The sequence below is a fragment of the Pistacia vera genome, unplaced genomic scaffold (assembly GCF_008641045.1).
Source record: "Pistacia vera cultivar Batoury unplaced genomic scaffold, PisVer_v2 Contig26, whole genome shotgun sequence".
NCBI lineage: Eukaryota > Viridiplantae > Streptophyta > Magnoliopsida > Sapindales > Anacardiaceae > Pistacia > Pistacia vera.
In genome coordinates, this window is record NW_022196068.1 from 70,029 (window position 1) to 89,679 (window position 19,651).

Below are 19,651 nucleotides of genomic sequence, written 5' to 3' on the forward strand. Positions count from 1 at the left end.
TCAAAACTTCTTGCGTAAAGCCTAAATGGCTTAAATGAGCATGTCCCATTCAGACAGCCATAACTTTTCATTTGGGAAGAGTTATGGGCCCTGTCAGATACCGTTGGAAATGTCTGACCGTTGATGTGGACTTATGTAAAATGTCTGACGAATGAATTCATGGAGTGGGATGAACATTAGAACTCTATGCGTAAAGCCCAAAGGGCTTAAATGATCATGTCTTAATCAGACGGCCATAACTTTTCATCCGAGAAGAGTTACAGGGCCTGTAAGATACCGTTGGAAATCTCATTCAGAGCCCATTGACATGGAATTATTTAGAATAAAGCTGACTAAACGTCAGAACTTCGTGCATAAAGCCTAAAGGGCTTAAATGAGCATGCCCCATTCAGACGGCCATAACTTTTGATCTGGGAAGAGTTTCGCAGCCTGTAAGATACCATTGGAAACCCCATTCAGACCTGTCGAAAGTCCACTAAAGTGGAATAATGCAGAATGTCTGGCAGATTAATTCATGGAGTAGGCTGAACATCAGAAGTCCGTGCGTAAGGCCCAAAGGGCTTAAATGAGCATGTCCCATTCAGATGGCCATAACGTTTTATTCGGGAAGAGTTACGAGAACTGTAAGATACCGTTGGAAATCTCATTCAGAGGTTATTGACGTGGACTTATGTAGAATATTTGATGGATGATTTCATGGAGCAGGCTGAATGTCAGAACTCCACGTGTAAAGGCCAAAGGTTTTAAATGAGCATACCCAAATCAGACGGCCATAGCTTTTGATCCAAAAAGAGTTACGGGGCTTGTAAGATACCGTTGGAAACCTCATTCAGAGCCCATCAGATGTTTGTCAACATGGAATAACATAAAAAATCTAGCAAATGAATTCATGGAGCGGGGTGAACGTCAAAAGTCTGTGCGTAAAGCCTAAAGTGTTTAAATGAGCATGCCCCATTCAAAAGGCCATAACTTCTCATCAGGGAAGAGTTATGGGGCCTGTAAGGTACCGTTGGAAACCTCATTCAAAGCTCATCAGAAGTCCATCAACATGGACCAATGTGGAACATTTGGTAGCTGAATTCATGGGTAGGCTAAACGTTAGAAATCCATGCGTAAAGCTCGAAGGGCTTAAATGAGCATGTCCCATTCAGACGGCCATAACTTTTTATCCGAGAAGAGCTACAAGGCCTGTATGATGCTGTTGGAAATCTCATTCATAGCTCGCCACTGTGGACTAAAGTAGAAGTTCTCATGAATGAATTCATGGAATGGGTTGAACGTCAGAACTTCGTGCGTAAAACCCAAATGGCTTAAATAAGCGTGTCCCATTTAGACAGCCATAACTTTTCATCTGGGAAGTGTTTCGCCTTGTGCACCAAATGGCTTAATAGTTAGGCCCAAATACATTTGGAAATCTCATTCAGAGCCTATCAACATGGACTAATGTAGAATGTCTGACGAATGAATTCATGGAGTTGGATGAATGATGCGTTTTTACTACAACATGCAAAAATAGCAAGTGCACTAGTCGCACAAAGTAATAAAGTGATGAGTGAGTATCGTTCCCATGAGGATTGGTTTCTAAGCACTAATTTTCCTAAGTGTTTCCTTTTCAAGTTGGAGCAATCGAATTTGTTTGGATTAATGAGAGAAAATTAAACTAAAACTAAAACAAAATATGCTAAGTATTAAAAACTAAATTGTGAAAGCAAGAATTAAAAACAAAGGTAATATCAATTCAAACAAACGGATAGGGTTTTGACTTCATTCGGACTCTATGGATTAAGCCTACGGATTATGCTATTTCCACATTCACTTGCACTGATTGTAAATAGAATTCTCTGAGTTATAAAACATACGTTCTCATGCTATGTTCTCTTACTTTTTCCTATTAAACTTCTGCACCCATCAAATTGAAGATTAATAAGTCCAAGTTCATTAAGCACATGGAATCCTAGATTAATTTCATTGATTCTCAAATCTATCTCTAGCATTCAATACTACAATGGTGATTATTGAAGAAGCTTAACATGATTCATTTCTCAATCTCACCATGTTCAACAAATACAAGCAATACAAATCAGAATAACCACACAATCTGTGCAATAGCAAATGAAAATAACAACAATCAATTGATTAATCCATGGAAATCCGAATTACATCAAAACCCTAATCCAAAATGGGTTAGTTCATAGCTAAATTAACACAACAAGCAAGAAAAATGAATAATCCAACAATCAACATATTGAAATGATAGAAAAGAAAGAGATCTCCCCTAGTTGAAGACTCCACCAGATTCAATCCCAATTCTTCTCAGTTCTCATCCAAAAATTGTCAAATCTATACTAAGGAAAACGAAAAAACTACTCTAAAAATGAACTCTGATCACAAAAATGACCCCCTACGAAAATGGTAAAGTTTTTCTTTTATACCTCGCCCAAAGACCTAAAACTTTCCTAAAATAAAACTGTGCGTTTTGGAAAAACTAAAATTCGCAGACTTCACCGCGGCGAAGAAAGAGTTTCGCCGTAGCGACGAGGTAAAAAATGAATCTCGTGCTTAACAGTTTTTGCCGCGGCGAAGAATAGACTTCGTCGTGGAGAACCTTCATGAAGAATTCTAAAATTATAGAATTACCCTCCGCTTGCTTCTTTGCTTGAATCTTCGATCTTCGATGCTCTCCCATGGGAACAAGCTTCATAGTGCTTCACTCTGCTTCAGAACTCTCCCAACTTCTGAGATCCGCTTACTTTTGAGTCCAGAAACTCCAATTCGCTCATTATTTGCTCAAAATGTCCATTTTGGCCTGAAACACAAAATGTAAAGAATTAAGTAGCAATTCAGGCCTAAATGAACTAAGAAGTATCTAAAATCCGGCCTAAAAGCCTAAATAAAACAGTATAATCCTCAAATTATCAAATACCCCCAAACTAAAGACATGCTTGTCCTTGAGCATCAGATACAAAACTCAAAGAAAGAAAACAATAAACAACCAAAACACAACACAATAAAACTGGAAATGAACAAACAAAAATTAGACTCAACTCAACATATGAATTGCCTAGAATTTATACAAGTCTCAAAGGTTGTTGAAAAATTATTACTAGAAAAATGTTCAAGACTCCAAGAAGTTATAAGTTGCATCGACTATCTTTCTCTATTGGTCCCCCAAGTAGGTGATCCCCACTTCAATCCACCTTCCAACTTCCTAGATTATTTTATGCAAACATGCAAAGTTTATCAAATGGTGGCAGACTCCATAAGCCTAAATATTGAACTACTCTCCACTAACGAGGATTAGACATTGCTAAGAATCAAAAGGTCTTTGCAAGCTTGTAACGTTAGACTCGGGTAGTGTGCTCCAAAGGAAAGGAAAGGATAAACAAACAAGAGAACTTGGTTTCCTTAAAGCAAACACTAAGACTTAATCCAACTCTCACTTCCTTTCTCAACCATCACTTAAAATATCAACCATTTAACAACCTTTAACCATGAACAATTCTTATTTTTGCTATTGCAATGCAATTCTCGAAATAAAATTTATATATATATATTTTGAAAATAACAACAATCTCAAATTGAGGTTAATTACCTCTTTTATTCTTCTTGCCATTCTCACAACCCCGAAACTATTCTCTTAGTTCATTCACACAACTCTTTTCTCTGTCTTTGCATTAGGTCCAAGATTCTCCTAAAGGGTATGATAAAGTGTTTAGGGTAATTGGATTGGACAATTTTTGGTTTGCAAGGAAAATAAAGCAATGATGATCTCATAAGGCTCAAATGGGTGACTAGGGAAAGATTCGTTCATGGGTCGGCTTGAAAGGCTCAAACGTTCCAAAAAATGCCTAAATCATTTCCTCAACAATGTCTATTCCTAGAATTTCGCCTCAAGCATTTCTCTACTAGGTTCTAAAGTCCACCAGCATTATCAAAACTTTACCTAACCACATAAAATGAATCTAAGCATGCCGAAATAAATGAAAATGGTGGTAGAACCACTCAACAAACCTCGATCAAAATTCAGTCAATCAACATAAACTTGAAGCAATGCTTAACATTTTTCAACAATAAAATCCCAACAACCCTATTCTCATCATCGATTTATACAATTCATCATTGGCATACACAACAAAACATGAAAATAAAATAAACATAAATAAAAAATTTGAAATTTTTCCTACCCCCAAACTAAAGATGACATTGTCCCCAATGTCACATTATGCGCAATTTAAGAATAGAAAAATAGAAATGTACAATGGTACAAGATAGTTCCCTGATTAATCCGTGAAGTTGAAGTTCCGCTCAACAGCATGCACACCCGGTCCTTGGCTTTTTCATCAACAAATTCTGAAAAACAATTGAAAAACTGTGGTGGCCACTATTTTAGAAAGGTTCACTAACTAATGTGAAAATATTACAATCCTAATCTCGCCTTTTTAACTACTAGGAAACCAAAACAAAATTTAACCAATCCAAAACAAAAAGAAAATTAGTTCACTGATCGAAATGAAAATACAAAAACAACTAAGACAAAGAAAAATAAAACACAAAAGCAGGTGCTCAGGTTCATTCTTGAGCCTCCTCGTCTCCCTCGGCGTCATCCTCTTCTGAGTCGGAGCCCATCCATTCATCTGAATCCCAATCAGCCCATTGGAATTCCGAAGTATCAACGTTGAGCTTGGTGAAGCAACTGTTATGCATGTCATACATCATCTGGGTCTGCTCTGCCAACCAATCCTAACGTTTTGCCATCCGTTTCATCTGACCCATCATCTGCTGCATCATTTCCTTCATAGTGGCAGTAGACTAGATGATGTGGCAATGCCTTGTGTGGTTCTCTGTTGTTTGTCCCGAAGCTAGGTTGCTCACTGGCTAGACGTTCAAGATGCTTGTGATAATAGTCTTGAGTCGAGAACTGGGGCAACATGGATAAGTGGCTCATCATCAGTTGCCTCGATTCCTGCTCGAGTGCACAACTCTGTAATGAGATGTGGGAAAGGGTAACTCCCTCGTCCTAGTTTGGCTACATGCTGAATGTTATTCAAAATGATTTTTCCCACATCTATTCTCTTTCCTATGGCAATAGAATAGAGTAATAATGCCTTCTCATAAGTCACCGTACTATAGTGCGTCTCCGGCATCATCCTCATACAAATAAAGTACTGCCACAACTGAGCCACCGGTGTCAAATTATTTCCCTTGATGCTCTTCCTGCCCTTTTTTGAAATCTCCCAAGTGGTATCCGGTTTTGTAATGACTGGAAGAATAATATCATCCTCAAACTGTGTCTTCCTAAAATCCTCATAATCATTACGGTCAATATTAGGCAGGTTATAAAACTCATTGATGACCTTTGCATCAAATGCCATATCAGTACCCCTCACAAACATAGCACCAGATTCACACTCCGAGAGGTTGGCATAAAACTCTCGTACTATCGGCTCTATGGCCGCATGTGCAGGTTCACTCATAAACAATTCCCAACGTCTCTCTCGACTCCAATCCTTAGCTTGGCTCGCGGTCAATCCACGCTCAGGAATAAATCCTTTATCTTTCCTTTGGATTGCCCCTTCATATCGTTTCCGAGCCTTGTCATTTACAAACCGGTTGTCCACTTTTTTTCCTTTTCCTTTCCCCTTGGACAACATTTTGAGCGGCATTTTTCCCAAATTACCAATCAATGCAATAATTCAACTCTAAGTACCCTATGACAACCACAATCAATCCTGCAATAAAAACAACACTTCCAAAATTCGCACCTACACCCCTAAAATTACTCTTCTTCCAACTCAACCAAACACTCCAAAATTCAAAACCCAAACTCCTCAACACTACACAATTCACAATCTATACTTCCTCAAAGAAAATCAAAGCACAAAAACACTAAAAATCCACAACTCAATCACAATCAAAATTTTCAGATCTGTAACTCTAAACGCGAAATTGTGCCATTAAAAGCTTAGGGAACTTGAAATCTTACCAAAACTAGGGAGTATTCACCACCAAATTAGCCAAAATCAGCCTAGATTGTGAAATCCCCAAATTCATGAACCCACAATTTTCTTCAATTTTTCGCAAAAATCCTTGTTAGAATGAGTTGTTTTGGTGTTTAGAAAGGTTAAGGAGTGAGAAACTTTGCTGGGAAATCACTGGGAGGGCTCTGGATCGAAGATGGAAAAGGTTTGCTCTCGGATGTGTTTGAAATGCTTTGTGAAAAATGAAGAGTTGCAGTGAGTGTTTATAAAAAGCAGGTTTCGCTGCGGCTAAGAACGAGCTTTGCCGCGGCGAAGTTCTTCAATTCAAAAACCCTAGATTTTTAACCTAGTCGATGCCGCGGCGAAGAAAAATTCTTTGCCATGGCGAAAAATTACAGAAGCTCATCGCCTCAGTGAAGAACAAGCTTTGCCGCAGCGAATTTTCCTTTAGTGAATTTCACCCAACTTGCTTCACCGTGGCGAAACCAAGTTCATTGCCGCGACGGAAAAATACAGAGGCTCATCGCCTCAGCGAAAAAATTACTTCGTCGTGGCAAAGTCTAGGACTTTTCGACTTCTAATTTTTGGAAAATATGCTTCGCCGCGGCGAAAACTAGAAGAATTCCATTTTTCGCCTTGATTCAATAATTCACCTGAAACACCCAAAAACACACAAATTAGACTTCATCTAAAAATCATAAGAAAACTAAACAACTTCAAAATAATAAATAAACAACAACAAATGAAAACACTTGGGTTGCCTCCCAATGAGAACTTGTTTATAGTCAAAAGCTCGACTTTCTCAAGTCTTCATATCAGAATGTCAAGCCGAAGGGGAATTGACTTGCAACTCATCACTCCATCGATATATGGCTTCAACCCTTGGCCATTGACCTTAAATGTGCCTTTTTTCTTCATGTGACACCTCCACCGCTCCAAATGGGTAAACTCTTGTAACTATGAAGGGTCTGGACCATCTAGACTTAAGTTTTCCAAGGAAAAGCCTGAGTCTAGAATTAAACAATAACACTTTCTAACCCACTTCAAAGTTCTTTCTCCTGATATGCTTGTCATGCCACTTCTTGTTCTTTTCCTTGTACATTCTAGCATTCTCATAAGCTTCATGATGGAACTCATCGAGTTCATTCAAAGTCAGCATCCTTTCTTCCCCAGCAGCTCGTAAATCCATGTTGATCTAATGGACTACCAAGTAGGCCTTATGCTCGAGTTCTACCGGCAAATGGCATGCCTTCCCATAGACCATCCTAAATAGAGACATACCAATCAAAGTCTTAAATGCAGTGCGGTAGGCCCATAATGCATCATCCAACTTTCGTGACCAATCCTTCCTCGATGCATTGACTATCTTCTCTAAGATTCCCTTTAGTTCTCTATTTGACAGTTCCACTTGTTCGCTAGTCTGTGGATGGTAGGGTGTCACAACTCTATGTTTCACCCCATATTTCCCCAACAATGCATCCAATTGCCTGTTGCAATAATGGGATCCTCCATCACTAATGATTGCCTGTGGTACTCCAAACCTTGAGAAAATGTTCTTTCTCACAAAATTAACCACCACCCGGGCATCATTGGATGGCAATGCAACTACTTCCAGCCATTTTGATATGTAGTCCACCGTTACCAAAATGTACATATTCCCGTAAGAATTTGGGAAAGGCCCCATGAAGTCGATTCCCCATACATCAAATAGCTCAACAACTAGGATATTGTTTAATGGCATCTCATCTCGCTTAGAAATATTCCCACTTCGTTGACATTGGTCGCATTCCTGAACCATCCAGAAAGAATCCTTGTGTTAGTAAACGGTCCCGTATACGCAGCGGAAACAAAACAAATATAATATAGATATCGTTTACATGAGCCAAGATCAAGGGTATAATTTTACAATTCATATTAAATAAAATCTGCAGAAAAATAAATCTGAGTTTAAAGAAAACAAACGCACGTTGGAGGCTCCTCCAAATTTGTCAACGAATGTTTTGCTACCGATCCAAGTGTAGGATCGAACCCACGTAATCCACACGAAGACAATATCAAAAGAACCAAAGAGGGATTTGCTAAATCCTCTTTGGCTTCAAGATTAAGAAGAAAGCAAATCAATTGAATTCATTTTTGGGCAATATTGTTTCTGCCGTGGGAGTGTATTGAGAAGGGTTGTGTGTGTGTTTTTCTTTTAAAAGAAAAATCAAATTTGATTGAATAATCACACATTTTTCTTTTTTTATAGTAAAATAATCAAGTTGCCCTAATCCCATACGGAATAGGCTTGGGCTCCAACACAAACGCCCCATGTTGCCAAACATTCCCAATTTAATATTTTTATTTTTCCATCATTATCTCAATTCAAATAATTAATATATATTTAAATATATATTAACATTTAACAATAATGATAATATATTTAAGTATGTGCGAACACACATTTAAACGTAATTTCACTTATTTAATTTTTCTAACAAATTAAATAAAGGCTACGACCTCAGCAAATTTAATTATACTGTGAAATTACCAAATACCCTTTCGCCTTAAAAGACGAAAACGCCCTTCTTTCTTCTTGGATCTTAAATTATCTTCTATGTGTGTGACCCATAGGCTCCTCATCATATCGGCAGTGTATAGTATCGTGATTAACACCAATTAATCGTCTCACTAATACACAGACCAAGATTGGCCCCTAGCAAGGCATCATGGCCACCCGATAGATTCGGATTCAGCAAAGTAGCTACCTGTCAACGATATGGTTACCGTACAATACGATCCTTTCATCATACGTTATCTCGACGAGACGAAGGCATAGAAATAGTGTCAACCTTTGGTTACTCTCGATATTATGTATTCAATTTATGGACCAATGACTTGTATTATAAACTGGATAAAGCAACAATTCAATCCCATTGTGGCCACAGTTTTAGTGTCATTGTCATTTACTGAATTGCGCCATGAGATAGCTTTCTCCCATACCCGGGAGTGATGAATCCTCTGTCAATCCACCATAGTCTTGATACACTCCTTGAAGCAGCAAATCACCACCGTATTGACAGCTCTAAAAAGAATTGCGTTAGGCTAGTGTCAAACTATACCAATTGGTACACAAGGTGCTCCAGTGATCTCAAGTCTAAGGATCACATGCACCACCATTCGTTAGATGATTTGTTCCATAGACACTAGGGTTACCATCCATATGAAATCCTCTGGTGGGTCAGTCCAGCAAACTTGCTACGGTGTAATTGCCTACAACAAGCACCCATGTGTTGCACCAGGTTGTCACCAAACAACCTTGACAAGTGAGATCAGTCACTGCCTTTCGACAGGGTCATTCAACACTATGATAGCCTTACCGTATTATCTATGCCCATACTTCAGAATAATACTGGGGCTATGGACGCTTCTAGAATGGCCACCATATGTGCTCATAGGGTTCTCACTATCAAGATTTGAAACACTTGATACTCTCGTCACGGTTCTACTATTCTAAGGACATTTATCAATACATATTGCAATAATAATTATTTACACGATATAGAATCAAATGCCTTTTATTGATTAATGAACATTATTACAAAGAGTCAATTCTACAATAATTGATTGGCTCTAGGGCACCTACTCCAACACCTTGAAAAGGGTTGGCCAGTAAAACCTAGATTGAAGAACCTTGGCTGTTGTCCTAGCTCTTCCAAAATGGCCACCCACTTCCCTTTCGTGACAATGTCGTAGGATACTCTCCATTTCCTCTTTCGGAACACACTTACGTATCATCTGATCAGCACAATGTCTATAAAGAAATGGCTCTTCCCAAAAGTAGTACTTCAAATCTTAGAAACACTTCCTCTTTTGCTGGACGGTCATGTCGATGGGGAGCACTCTCGCTGACAAGTGGTGTGCAAGTAATTTGCAAAATCTGCAGACCACGGTGCTTCCTCCACTCTCGTCAATTTCTCATCCGGGAAAGTTTCTCTAATTTGGGTTTCTTCTTCATTTCCCTGAATTGCTCGTTCAATCCTTGACAAATGGTTTGCCACCATATTTTCTGACCCTTTCTTATCTCGTATCTCCAACTCAAACTCTTGTAGCAATAGGATCCATCTTATCAGCCGAGGTTTCACTTCTTGCTTTACCAATAGGTGCTTGAGTGCTGAATGGTCCGTGTAGACTATCACCTAGGCACCTAGCAAATATGAACAAAATTTATCAAAAGAAAAAACCATAGCCAACAATTCTTTTTCAGTGGTGGTGTAATTCAATTGTGCATCAGTGAGTGTTTTGCTAGCATACTGAATTACATGCAACACTTTGTTTTTCCTCTATCCTAACACTACTCCTAGTGCAAAATCACTAGCATCACACATCAATTCAAATGGTTGTCCCTAATCGGGAACTACAATAATAGGTCCAGACACTACTAACTTTTTTAGAGTTTGAAAGGCATGCATGCATTCATCATTAAAATCAAAAGCAATATCTTTAATCAATAAATTGCAAAGGGGTTTAGAGATCTTAGAAAAATCCTTGATGAACCGTCTATAAAACCCTACATGCCCTTTAACGCCCCACTTGAGGTACGTACTTAAGATTTGCTGTTTTGCTTAAATGTTTATCGATTCAGCTTTAATTGAGTTTGTGTGTTGAGTAGGTTGAGTGTTTGCCTTGAAATTGGTTGAGATTTGAGGAATTTTGGATTTGCAGTCTTTGCTGGGGCGAAAAGTAGTCTTCGCCGCGACGAAGTTGGCTTTGAGTAAGGCAGTGTAGGCTCTGTCTTTCTTCGCCGGGGCGACGGAAGTTTCTTTGCTGTGGCGACGAGCTGACTAAAATGTGTTTTGAGAGTTCTAGATATTTTTCCATAAGGGTTAAATAACCATTCTACCCCTAATTAGCAGGAAAAGTGGGGTTTAAAATGTAAGAAAATTTCATGGAGAATAAGTTAGTATGGGGGTGTGAGTGTAATGAATCAAAGGATATAGATGGAATTTTCACAGAAGATCAAGGGCAAAGTTGGGAAGTGTTGATTTTCTCATGACCTAAAAAGGGCTAAGTGTAATAAACCCTTCATTTCATTCTTCTCCACTGCCATATCCATTCTCTCAATTCTCTCCTTTTTGCCTTCAATTGTTCCAAGATTTCTAAGGGGTTTAAGAGTGCTTTTGAGTAATTTTGAGTAGAAATATCATCTAAAGCATCCTAAGGTAAGGATTCTTGCTTTGGATGTGAGTTTTCTTATAGTTATATTGAAGTCTTATATGGTTGTTATTGTTGTTGTTGTTTTGAGTTATAGAGAGAAGACAAGACAATAAGGGAAAGGAAAAGTGCTAAAGAAGTCACTTTTTCACAAGGTAAGTAAATTCAACCAAGTTGAGATTTGAATAAGTTTTTGAGTAGAAATTGAGTAGATATATATGCATGTATGAGTTTGTATTATGCTTGTTGATGAATCAAATTGAGAGGAGTCTTCATGATGAATTGTTGGAAGTGTTTTCCTTTATGAGAGTTAAGATTTTATGATGTTGAGTGAGTTTTGATTGAGGTTGAAGGAAGATTTGAGTAAACTTTATAGAAGTGTTTTCCTTTGACAGGGATTTAGAGTGTATGAGGGAGTTTTTCTCCCATTTTGGATGATTAAAAAGAAAAGAAAAGTTATAGTTTAAGTAGAGCTTTATATGCACTTGAATTGTATGATGAAATGCTTAAGAGAAGCATGAGTAATAGTAGAAAGCCTTAATTTTTGCTACATGGCATAATTGCATCTCATAAGTGCATTAATGAGCATAAGTCATCCATATGTGTTAAATATGCATTAATTATGCATTAGAGAAAGAGAGTAGAGAAAGAGTAGAGAAATGGAGTTTGAGCTACTCTAAGAATAGAGAGAAAAAGAAATCGAGCACTAGAGAACAAAGAGAAAGTAGTGCTAATCAAGAGAATAAAGTAGGTTGTGTGATAGGGAACCTGTGAGTAATGGGTAGAGTATTCCCACATGTACGCCACATCGAGAGAGCGGCATGTGTATCAGAGAGAAGTGTTGTAGCCCGTGAGAGTGCATGCGGATGAGGGCTACACCTGAGTTTACCCGAGAGAGAGTTTACGTACTTACATGGCCAAGGGTTCCGAATCCATGCATAACCGAGTCCGATCGGCTAGAATGAGTACAAGTCACGTAGAGTGGGAGTGAGTCCTAGCCGTGCCTCCGGTCAGATGGGGCCGTGACTTACTAAAGAGAGTTAGTAGAAAAGAGTTACGAGAAAGAGAAAACAGAAAGATTATAAAAGGGAGAGTAAACGAGACTTGTAAGGAAAGAATCAGAGAGAGAGTTACGGGGATAGATGAGTAGATGATTTACTTACTGAGCCTTAGTTGTGCTCACCCTGATGTTTTCTATGTTTTGCAGGATCTAGGTGAGGACACGGTCGGATGGGCGTCGTTAAGCGAAGAGAAATGGCTACACTGTCCACCCTGCTTTTAATGCTTTGTACATGATATAGCTTTTGTATAAAGAATGTATATGTTCAATAAAAGAAATGGGCCCAAATTTTATGCTATTTTACGTATATTTTACTATGCATATTTTATGAGAATATGAATAGAAAATAGTCGTTACATGCCCCAAGAAACTTCGAACTGCTTTAACATTGGAGGGTGGTGGCAGCTTCTCAATCACATCTGTCTTTGCTTGATCCACTTCTATTCTGTCCTTTAAAATTCTATGACCAAGCACTATTCCTTCCTAAACCATAGAGTGGCACTTCTCCCAATTGAGCACCAAGTTCGTCTCCTGACATTGCTGCAAAACAAAGGAGAGATTAGATAAGTCATTATCAAACGACGAACCTGATGAGAATGCAAAATGTCATATTTATCCCCCTTAATGTCTAGTCTTTTATACTTATTTGTTTCTTAAAATGTACTTATTATTATTATATTTTGATTTAGGAAACAAATGGGAGCGTTAATTGCAAAACGGAACTAATTAAGTGAATTCGGACAGTTTCGACATTGTTTCATAATTTGGGCATAACTCTCTCATCCGAGCTCCGCTTGAGATGATTGAAACTTCTGTGGAACCATTAGAAAGAAATCTAAAGCTTTCATGTTTTGAGTTTGGAGGGATACTCGCTGCATCAAGGTTGTAATCGGGATTGAAGTTGACGCACCTACACTGCCGACGTCGTGGAGCATTCTGCCTTGTCATGCAAATCAATTGGGCAGATTATTATTGGAAGATTTGAGGACATGTGGCATGCAAGTTACAGCTCAGAATCACACTTTCCTATTTTATTTTAGGACTTTATCTTATTATCAATTAATTAGAATTAAATTAGGATTAATGTTATTTTAGGATATTAGAATATTTCTTTTAGGAGATTTAGTGGGATTCAAATACTTGAACTGGATTTTTTTGTTAAGGGGAAGATTAGGGCTTTCGGGAAAAAACACACACGCCTCTCTCTGGTCTTCTCTGTAACTTCTCCTTTGGAATTTTCGTGATGGCCATGAGAGGCTAATTTTTATAACTTGGTCGAAGGAAACAGAGGCCTCGGAATCAATAACTGTGAGATCTAATCCGTTTTATTTCAGTGTTCAATTTCATGCTTTGAGTATTGGATGTTCTTCTATGCTTATTTTCATGATTGTTTCATTTAATTGCTAGGAGGCCTACTAGGTTATTATTTGGTACAATCTACTACTAAGTTAGATATCAAATCCGTAATTGCTTGATCCCTCTAACTTGTGAAGCAATTAGGGTTATTAATTTGCTGTGTCAGGAAGTAGTAATCTTAAGAGGAACACTCGACTAAATTAAATACAACCGCTTGAGTTTGTGTTGTTTAGCTTCATCGATCTCTCTAATTCTTAAGGCTGCCATTAGATTAAATCTTTAGCACTTGTCTAGGGTTGTTTAATGGTAAGATTAATTAAGATCGCTTGTTTCCCAATTAATTACAATTAAGAAGAGATAGGAAAATAGTTCCAACGGTGAATATTCAAAGTAAGAATTGATTTACTTTTGCATCAATGATNACAATGATAGTCCACTTAAGGTTATGGGAGAGGTGATGGGTCGTATTATACTTTAAATTAATCATACTTAAAATAATTATTTGATTAATTGTTGTAATGTTACTTCAACTTAGTTGTATAATATGGTTAGTCTTTATTAACTTAACCATATTGTGATTTATACATCTAATCAACACATCAACTAACTAAAAAAATACACCATTTTTTTCCTATATTTATTCTTCATCACTCAACCAAGATAATTAAGTACTAATTTATATATTAATTAGTACACTCTTAAGTTAAATTAAAACATCATCATTGATACGGTAAACTTAGCATATATATAGAGAGAGAGTAAATGACTTTTTCCCACCCAAGGTTTGTCTTAACGACACTTTCTCGTTCAAAAAGTTTCAAAATATCATTTTCTCACCCCAAGTTTATATTCCGTTAATATCCAAAATACATTTCACTTTTTCACCCAAAGTTCGATGAGTTACCAAGAACTAAGGTAAGAGAGGTTTTGTAGAGTAAAGGTCGGTGGATTGAATATTTGGCGTCGGAAATCAGTTAAGAATAAGAAACTCTAACTTTACAGTGACCGACAATCGACGAGAAATCAGATATCGGAGTGAAAGTAGTCTTGTGTAAAGAAGACATGGGGTTTAAATGGTGGTGACAAAGAGGGATTTCGCCATCGGCATCGTTCAGAATCGACTTTGGATAATAATAGAATATTAACTTTTGGTGGAAAAATGGTGTTTTGAAACTTTTTGAGTAAGAAATGTCATTAAGTCAAACCTTCCATGAGAAAAAGTCGTTTACTCTTATATATAAATCTTGTGATACAAATGATCCAATTATATTATTTGTCATATTGGGGACATATAATATAGTACATATTGTTTTTAAAATAAGATAAGATGAACGTGTGTGTCTCCATTTTTTTAAGCACATGCTCCCTTTCTTGTGAACTAGTTTGTTGGCATGTGTACCGATGACTATTTTGGTAACTTGGTGAATAAATACATAAATAAACACACATCTTTTTTACTTTGTCAATTGCAATATCATTTTATCATTAAGAATTAATAATTTAAATCCCACATTACAAATAATAATAATAATTTATCGATTTTAATTAAGTTAAATAATAGTGTTCCAATTACGTTTTACAACTTATTTAACCCAACAAAGATTTTCTTAGAACTTTTTATTTAAAAGACTAAATAATCATATTTTGAGTTCGAAAACAAACCAGTGTTGGATTACACATACCCTTTTAAGTCGTTGCTTGTTTTTAGATATACTATCAAATTGATAACATTATTGATCTTTATAAACAATTTAACGAATACACAAATCAATATATGTAACAAATTACCCTTATTTTAAAGGCCAATAACATTGTCCCATGATTATTAGGTTGAACCCTTTGAATAAAATGTCTCCAAATTCTGTATTCTCAATGTGTGAGTGGGTAAAGGGAGGATAACAATTCCATTCTTAAGGTTTGGTTTAACTATCCTTTAGTCTTGTAGAATTTTTAAGTAACATTTTAGTCCCTAGTGTCAGGTATCAGTAACGTTTTGGTCCCTATCATTTCCAAACTTTAGGGACCAAATGTGACTAACTCTAACAGAAACCAAAATGTTACCAAACAATTATACAAGACTAAAAGAAATTAAGCCAAAACCACAGGGATGAAATTGTCATTATCCCAAGTATAAGAGTACCAAAAAGCAACAAAAGGGGATCGCAGCAAGACATAAAAGTGACAGAGCAATGATACGGGTGTTAGATTACTAAATCCACATGTAACCAAACAAATTCAATGATTGATTAACGACTAATGACTAATGACTAATGGTTTATGATATATGATTAGATTAATAACCGACAATTAAAACCAATTAACAACTCATCTCATCTTAATTTTTTTTAATCAACCAATTATTTGGACCGATTTATGCGTATTTCAAATAATTTTTCAAGAATTATTAGCTGAGTAATAATTCCAATGGTTACCTTATTAGTAATTGATGATGGAATCGAATTTTAGACCTTTTGAATAATACACATAAAAATCTCTATCAAAACATTAGGTCACCCAGAGGTATTTCATCTAATTCTTCACCTTCACTCTCACCCTATAACTTTTATTTACAATATCTTGTAAGATGGTGGTTCATTATTTAAATTTTAATCTCTTTTTGTTTGTTAAGCTATGGCTATAGTGTGACATAATGAAAGTTGAAAATTTAGTGTTGTGGGCATGTGACTTAAGACACACTCAATAGTGTAATTGGTTTGAAAGTGATATAACATACCCACTAAGTGATGTTTATTTATACACACATATTTGGTTGCTTAATTGCTTTGCCCACTTGATAATAACCTTACCACAATTATCTTCCTTCTCCTTTTCACTTCAACCCCACTTTTCAACACTAGTGAATGCTACTTTCTACTTTTTTCTTAAACCCCGTATTCTTAAGTTTGATTCATATCAGAAATTGAAATGCACTAACTTAATCGGAACTCCTTGTTTTTTTCGTGGGTAACCATAAATTCTCCGCATTTGCTTTGCAAATCTGAGTTTGAAACTGGAGTTCCTGCTGAACTTACAATCTTTGAAAAACGGAAAATAATGACTTTTGAACATGTGAGTGCCCATGATTAAAATGTGGTTTATGATTCAATTAGGTTGGCAATGGATTTTCTTAGAACCAGAGATTCTATCTTTATTGTTTCCTTTTCTAAAGAATAGAGGAACTTTTGAGGGAGCTATCCCTAGCCCACTTGTCAATTGAGATTTTATAAATTACAAGCTTTAGCACATGCTTCCCACTATTTTCATTCTATTCTTTGGCACATTTGAGAAGAGATGGATACCATACCACACTACAAAAGTTAAATTGCGTGAGAAGCAAACGAAAATTACAACAGTTGGACAATTCAGAAAAAAAGCAAATACAAGCCAAAGTGACTGCTATGATCCAAAACCAACCTGCTTCTTGACTAAGATTTCTTCCTTTTTAAGCTGTTTCTAGCTGCACCCTTTTGGTTTCTTTTCAAACATAGATCAGTTCCTTTTATCATTTAAGCATTGAACTGTCATGTCCTAAAGGAAAAAATAGCATCCAAAGTTTCAACATAAAATATCTCACCAATGGATATATTTCACCTGCAACTTATTCAATTATGCGATGTAAAGCTGAAGAGTACGGATCCTATTCCTTCACTGTTATCTGATATATGGAAACATTATAAGCGAATTAACATTATGCTCATATAGTTTTTTACATATGTGAAAACATAGTGAAAAGTTGAGCCATTTGATCTTGTCAATGAAGAAAAGAAAAGAAAAAATATATTTTCTTGGTATGCAGACAAGAAGATAATGTTGAAAGAACAAATTAATAACATGCATCAATTTCATGAAGACTATTAACATGGTAGAAGGAAACAGGCTAATAACTATTTTTGCAACTATAAAAATTCTAAAAGTCCTCCACTTTTACACAGACAGAGTTGACAGTTGATTAGCCTTGAAACAGCATAATGAGCATTAGACCTTAATAAAGTTCATTAATTTAAAAAAGTAAGAATTATCTTAACATGGAATAACCAATTCACAGTGGAATTCCTTCATTGAAAGTTTTAAGCTGGTGGAGGAAGCAAAGGTGAGCCATCAGGCTGTGGACTATTTGGAGGTGTCAGCTTTGGAATGTAAGGCATGACAGGAGTGCCATGCTCAATAGGTCCAGATGTTATCGCAGCTGATGACCTTGGAGTTGGATCAACGGGTTGGTAATCCTCCAAGTTCATGTGGTCCTGGTTAATTTTACTCCGAGTATTGCTTCCCTCCTGGACTTGGGAAATTAAGTAAGAAAGACTGTCAAAAGAAATTAGAACTACATTTGGATGCCATGAAGATAGACCCTTCGTCTCAGCATAGTAATGGAGAATATATGAAAATAAAAGTGTACCGTCGGTTCACTGACTGATGTAATTGCTGTCACACTATGGCCACTGATGAAGGAATTCATATCTGTGATCATTCAAAAAATGTACATACATTTACTTAGAATATAGACATTACTGGGATATGTATTTGCCAAATCAAAGTTTTAAGTGTACACAAGATATAAATGGCAAGACTTTATTGATTTGACATAATCAGCCATTATCCAATGTCAAATTTGGCATGAAAATCCTGGCTATCTTACCGTTGTTGATTAAATAACTTAGTTTAATGGGAAAGTCATATGAAACTTTAGCATGTAGAAGGGTTACAGGATAGCTCAGAGAGAATGTTTGACGCTCAACTTCCATTTCTCTGATGATAATTAACCTCTAATTTGATGTGATGTTCTGTACAGTGTGAAAGCATAAAATATGATAAGGTTGGTGATAATGTGCTTATTGCTTCAAAAGCACAATAGTGTGCCATAATTGGCAAGGGTTACATCATGTACATAGCCTAGCATTTGCGTTCATGAATGAAGGTTAAGTTTCCTATATATAGAAAGTTTGATCCCCACTCTCAGTTATAAAGCAAAGAAGTAAAGGTTCCATGTGCAAGCCCAGAATTAGTGTCAACAACCAGATAAAAGTTTCCTTTATATAGCAAGTTAGACCCTACACTCGAATTATTAAAGCAAGACATTGTCTTAGTTGTTTGATGTTAATGTTATTACTTTAACAGGCGAGGCACGAGCAAGTTTGGAGCATTATTTTCTGGGAAAACAAAGTGAACAAAACCATAATAGAATTTGAAGCAGGAAGCAAAGAAGTGATAAAAAGAGTTACCATGAGTAGAAGAAGCATTGATAATCAGGAACACACAGGTTGCCTCAGCCACCAAGAACAGAACCCAGAACTTAATCATTTTCGTGTTTGTAAAAGCACTCACTTAAGAAATATAAATGCTGTTTTTTTCCTGGGATGGAAATGGGTTTCTTTGCCTCTCTGTAACTGTGAAGTAAGGAAATAGAGAGAGAGAGTTGGTGCTTGTAGTAAAGAGAGGCGTGAAGAGCAATAAGTTTATATCTGATGGAAAGTGAGCCCATCTGAAACTTCGAAGACAGTGAAGAATTAATAGCAGTCAGGATTAAACACTGAACTGGGCACCTTGGACTCTCTGCGATTTCACTGTCTTCACTGCCAATAATTGTACAATGGATACGGGTGTTAGATTACTAAATCCACATGTAACCAAACAAATTCAATGATTGATTAACGACTAATGACTAATGACTAATGGTTTATGATATATGATTAGATTAATAACCGACAATTAAAACCAATTAACAACTCATCTCATCTCAATTTTTTTTAATCACCCAATTATTTGGACCGATTTATGCGTATTTCAAATAATTTTTCAAGAATTATTAGCTTAGTAATAATTCCAATAGTTACCTTATTAGTAATTGATGATGGAATCGAATTTTAGACCTATAGAATAATACACATAAAAATCTCTATCAAAACATTAGGTCACCTAGAGGTATTTCATCTAATTCTTCACCTTCACTCTCACCCTATAACTTTTATTTACAATATCTTGTAAGATGGTGGTTCATTATTTAAATTTTAATCTCTTTTTGTTTGTTAAGCTATGGCTATAGTGTGACATAATGAAAGTTGAAAAT

General features: G+C 36.4%; 1 protein-coding gene across 1 annotated transcript; it reads right to left on the bottom strand.

The window, feature by feature from the left end:
- Positions 1-17,551: 17,551 nt before the first annotated feature.
- On the bottom strand, positions 17,552-19,053 carry LOC116132729. Its single transcript, XM_031418390.1, has 3 exons — positions 18,807-19,053; positions 17,984-18,045; positions 17,552-17,861 (listed from the first exon to the last, which is right to left on the bottom strand). The coding sequence occupies exons 1-3, from the start codon at positions 18,883-18,885 to the stop codon at positions 17,655-17,657; spliced, it is 348 nt and encodes a 115-aa protein (XP_031274250.1). The 5' UTR covers positions 18,886-19,053; the 3' UTR covers positions 17,552-17,654.
- Between the last annotated feature and the right edge of the window lie 598 nt (positions 19,054-19,651).